Source organism: Chaetura pelagica, unplaced genomic scaffold (genome assembly GCF_000747805.2).
Source record: "Chaetura pelagica isolate M959 unplaced genomic scaffold, ChaPel_1.0 scaffold3, whole genome shotgun sequence".
Lineage (NCBI taxonomy): Eukaryota > Metazoa > Chordata > Aves > Apodiformes > Apodidae > Chaetura > Chaetura pelagica.
Genome location: NW_009952974.1, coordinates 6,679,102 through 6,683,737, shown reverse-complemented (window position 1 = coordinate 6,683,737; position 4,636 = coordinate 6,679,102). Strand labels below are relative to the sequence as shown.

General features: G+C 61.2%; 1 protein-coding gene across 1 annotated transcript in view; it reads right to left on the bottom strand.

Annotated features, from left to right (window-relative positions):
* Window positions 1-2,509, bottom strand: part of RUFY4 (RUN and FYVE domain containing 4) — a 7,638-nt gene extending 5,129 nt beyond the window's left edge. The window contains 5 exon segments of the mRNA XM_009996243.1: window positions 41-511; window positions 1,337-1,480; window positions 1,635-1,721; window positions 2,010-2,135; window positions 2,457-2,509. Of these exon segments, the coding sequence (XP_009994545.1) occupies window positions 41-511; window positions 1,337-1,480; window positions 1,635-1,721; window positions 2,010-2,135; window positions 2,457-2,509 (881 nt within the window).
* Window positions 2,510-4,636: the final 2,127 nt, after the last annotated feature.

Here is a 4,636-nt window from a genome sequence, read left to right as displayed (position 1 = left end):
CCAGTCCAGCTGCCCAGGCGCCGGCAGCGAGGAGCCTGACGTGCACCGTGTGCCAGGCAGCAGGAACGTGCCAGGCTTCCCATCACCATCTGGCTGGGGTGTCTTGCCAGCACCATGTGCAACCTCCAGCTCCTCCAGATCCACATCCTTCGTCTCCTTCTCATCCTTCTCTAGCTCCTCTTCATCCTCCTCTTCCATGTACTTCTCCAGCTCCACATCCTCCTTCAAATCTACCTCTGAATCCTCCTCTTCCTCATCAGCCTCATCCTCCTCCACCTCCTCTTCATCCTCTTCCATGTCCTTCTTCACCTCCACATCCTCCACCTTTAAATCCCCCACCCGTGGGGCAGCCAAGGCAGGTGAGCGTGGGCAAGCTGGCACCTTGTGGGATGCTGTGGTGGGATGGATGATGCCATCAGGCCATTCATGCTCCCCGATGCCGGTATTGCCTGTCTGCAGGGCTACCTTTGCTGGGCTGCTCCTGGCCACTGGGGTGGGCCGTACCAGTGTTCTAGAGGAGACATGGAACTCAGGGCCAGCAGGTCACTCCCATAGTGAGCCAGGCACTGCCACCCTCCCCCAGGGCTCCCTTGGCACAGGTCAGCCTTTGCGGATCATAGAATCATCAAGGTTAATAAAGACCTTCAACATCATCAAGCCCAGCCATCTCCTACAACCCCTAACCACTACACCCTCTCTTGAAACACCACATCCACCCATTTTTTTAACACCTCCAAGGACAGTGCCCCCACCACCTCCCTGGGCAGCCTGTTCCATGGATGGAGAGGGCAGCAGGACTTGTGACACCAGGGAGCACCAGGTGACAGGGGACCAGGGAGGTTAGTGCCATTAGCCTGAACGTCCGTAGAGCAGATCTCACCCAAACACTTATGGTGGTGACAGGGGGGAATTTGGGTCTGTGTGTGTGCTTGTGGCAGTGTGCACACGAGTGTGCGAGCAGCAGAGCAAGCAGGTGTGAGAATGCCAGAGATGTTCTGTCTGTAAGTGCCCCCCTGCAAGCGTTTCTGGTGGCAAGGGTGTGCCTGTGTGTCCCCGTGTCTCAGATGTGTCACGATGTTGCAGCAGACCTGTGCCTAGGCATGTGCTTAGCACACGCGTGTGGCATGTTTGTGGGCATTGGCATAGTGTCTCTGTCAGATTGTGGCCACGCGTGAGGGCTGGCACAGCTGGGGTGCCACTTGGAGTCTGGGGCAGCAGAGGAAAGCCCGTCTGCTGCTCTGCAATGCTGGGCCCCCAGTACCCTGGGTGCCCCTGGTGTCCTCAGCATCCCTCATGCCCCCAGTGACCCCAGTGCCACCTGTATCCCCAGGCTCACTCTGAGAACATGGGCCAGGCAATGTCCAGGTCAGGCCTGTACAGGGCCAGGTGGAAGGTGATGCTGTCCAGCTCGTAGAGGCTGCCCAGGATCTCTGTCCGGCTCTGAGGGTTCAGAAAGGGGCTGCGGGCGTAGTACCACTCGCTGCAACCACAAAATGGGCTCACACACTCCTCTGTGCTCCGGGTGGGCACCCATGCCTGTAGCACCCTTACTCACCGTGTGCTGCAGGGTGCTGCCCAGGCTGGCTGTGCCCCTCCCCGCTCCCAGCATCCCATCCCCGTGTCCCTGCTCTCACCGAAGGCTCTCAGGGTCAAGGAGGCAGAGCTGCAGGGACTCTGCCAGCTGCTGGTGCACCAGGCAGTACCGCAGGAAGGCTCGGCCCCTGCCCACGGAGGTCTTCAGCTGGGGGGAGAGGGGGTTATCCAGCCCTGCCACACCAGCCTGCTCCCAACACACCTCCCCCTCAGCCCATGTAGAAGGGAGGGGAGTCCTTAGGGCCAGGTCTGTGGGGCAGCAGGGATCCCAGAGGGGAGAAAGTGCCAGCAGGCAAATCCTCAGTGCCAGGGTGAATGCCTGCCCGTGCACGAGTGTGCTTGCACTCACAAACAAGCAGAAGTGTGTGCATGTGTGCATGCACGAGCCCCCAGGCACCCTGACAGTCTGTGCCCACCTTGTCGAGGGAGGTGACAAAGCGAACGCCCTCGTGCTCCTGCCGGCGCCGCGCCAGGCCCTGGCACAGGAAGTCCCAATAGTCCTTGCGCTGCCCGAAGAAGCTCCTCTTCTCCTTGAGGTCAAACTGGCAGAGACATAGGCTTGGGCTTGCTCGTTTATGGCGAGGGGTCCCTGTCCCCTCACCCCAGTGTCCGAGTGTCCCCTGGCTGTCCCCTTTTAGCTGGCTCTGTGCCTCAGTTTCCCTTTTGCTGCATGTGCAATTACACATGCAGGTGTGGGTGAGCTTGGTCCAGGCGCCTGTGTGGCTGGGGATGCCCAGGCACAAACAGCACCAGCTGGTGCCATCCTAACCCCCAACATGGCCAGCATGGGGTCCCTTCTGCTCTCACCTGTGCTTCAGGTGAAACTGAGGCAGGGAGTGGTGGGGATGGAGGAGTGATGGTACCTGGAGGAGGAACTCCAGCTGGGCACAGAGGCTGTGCAGCTCCCGGCTCCCATCTGTCACTGGCAGCTTCTGCTCCCGGTAGCTGTGGTTCAGCTCAGCCACGGTCTCTGTGGGATGGCAGGGCTGAGCTGGCACTGTGGGCACTCTGCCCCATCCCACCTCCCCTCCCCGCTGCTTCCTAGCTTCTGGTCCTGGGGATTTCTGCCGACTGGTGAAAGAGGAACTTGCCCTGGCCTGGGAGCTGTGGTTCAGCTCAGCCACGGTCTCTGTGGGATGGCAGGGCTGAGCTGGCACTGTGGGCACTCTGCCCCATCCCACCTCCCCTCCCCGCTGCTTCCTAGCTTCTGGTCCTGGGGATTTCTGCCGACTGGTGAAAGAGGAACTTGCCCTGGCATGAAGTGGGGGAGCAGAGGGAGCAAGGGCACAGGTACCCGCCAGGCACTGCCAGTTCCCTGGAGCTGGCAGTGAGGACAGGAGCAGGCAGACATGGCAGGGCTGGCTCTGGGATGCTCTGGGGGGAGCATGGCACCCATGGCAGTGACCCCCAGTCTGGGTGCAGGGAGGGACCCAGCACGGCCAGGACAAGACTTGCTATGCACGAGACACGCTGGCAGAGGACAAGCTGGCACACTTACTCTGCAGGTCCTTGATGATGCGGCTGAGCTCCCCGTCCCCTGCCATGGCTGTCCCCTGCGGGTCTGCAAAGGCAAGGGAAGAAATGAGAGGTGATAGGCTGGTACTCACCTGGCACCCCCAAACTCTCTACCCCAAGAAGAGGGTCTGCCCCTCCGGCTTCCCCAGAGCTGCCTGCTATTAAGGTAAGAAGGGGTAGGCTCAGGCACCCCCCTGTCCTGCCCATGTCCCCCCACTACACGGGGTAGGCTAAGGTGCTGTCTCCCATATCCCCTTAGCTGTCCATGTACCCTGTCCCAAAATGCCCCTAGACTCTGCTCGCATGCTGTGCCCAGCCTCTGCCCCATTCCTTGGAGGGTTGCTGAGGCTGAGCTCCCCCACCCCAGTGTGTCCCTGTCCTTGTCCCTGTCCCCAGGGATTCAGGATGTGGGTATGGAGTGGGGGAAGTACTACGTTTGCTTCTGCTCTCGCTTCCCTCGCTCACGCTATGAACAACACAGGGGGCTCTTGGTGGGGTAGGGAAGGGGAGGCACCCAGCTCCTGACATGCAGCCCCACCAAACCGAGCTCTCCCGCAGGCAGAGCCCCATTAGCACAGCGTGCTGCCTGGGGGGCTGACATGGGGTTTGTGGGTGTTGTGGGCATAAGGAGGGGGGCTGGGGGGCACAGTTCAGTGGGGTTGTTTTGAGGGCTGGCAGGAAGCATCCTGGGGGCAAGTCAAGAAACAGTGCCCTTGGAGGTGCCAGGTTCTGGGCTTGACACCACGGGTGGTGACTGGGGACAGGGCTGGGGAGCACATGTGTGTGCACAAGGGTGTGCACAGCAGGATGTGTGTACACTCACAGAAGTGTGTGTGCACAAGAGCGCCCAAGCATATGTGAGTGTCCCGTGCTACCCACTGCAGCAAGGTGGCACAGCGGGCAGGGCAGGACATGGGACTCTGGATGAGATGTCTTATGGACATCTGGACTCCCACCCCAGTGACCTTGGGTGGCCTTGGACGAGCTGCCTTCCTGTTTTGCTGCCCGCCCACCCTGCCTGTGCCTCAGTTTCCCCCAGGGAAGTAGACCCCCTTACCTGTGGCTGGGGAGCTGTGTGGTGCCCCGAGGCGCTCACTGGGTGCTGAGAGTGGATGCTGGCGTGTGCCTGTGCACACGCTGCTCCTGCCTGCTTCTCCTTTTGTACCCTGGCCAGGAGGAAGTGTGGAATGTCAAGGGAGGGGGTTGCAGGATCCACCCCCTGCCTACCTCGCGCCACATCAGGCACCACAGCTTAGCCCCTTGGCACTGGACACAGAGTTCCTCCAAGGAGCTGCAGCCCCCCCAGGCATCTGCCCCTTACATGGAGGCTGTGCCCAGAGCAGGGGTTCAAACTCTTCCTGGGGCACCCTAGGCAAGGTCCTCCCGTTTGCTTTTTGTGCCTGGCGGGCCCCCAGCCTGGCAGTGCTCCTCAGCCATCATGCCTGCCCCCCTTTGCCACGCCAGCCCTGCCCTGCCGGCTCCTTCTAGGCTGGGGGGCTAAATCCCCTGGGAGGGGGGGCATCGGGGG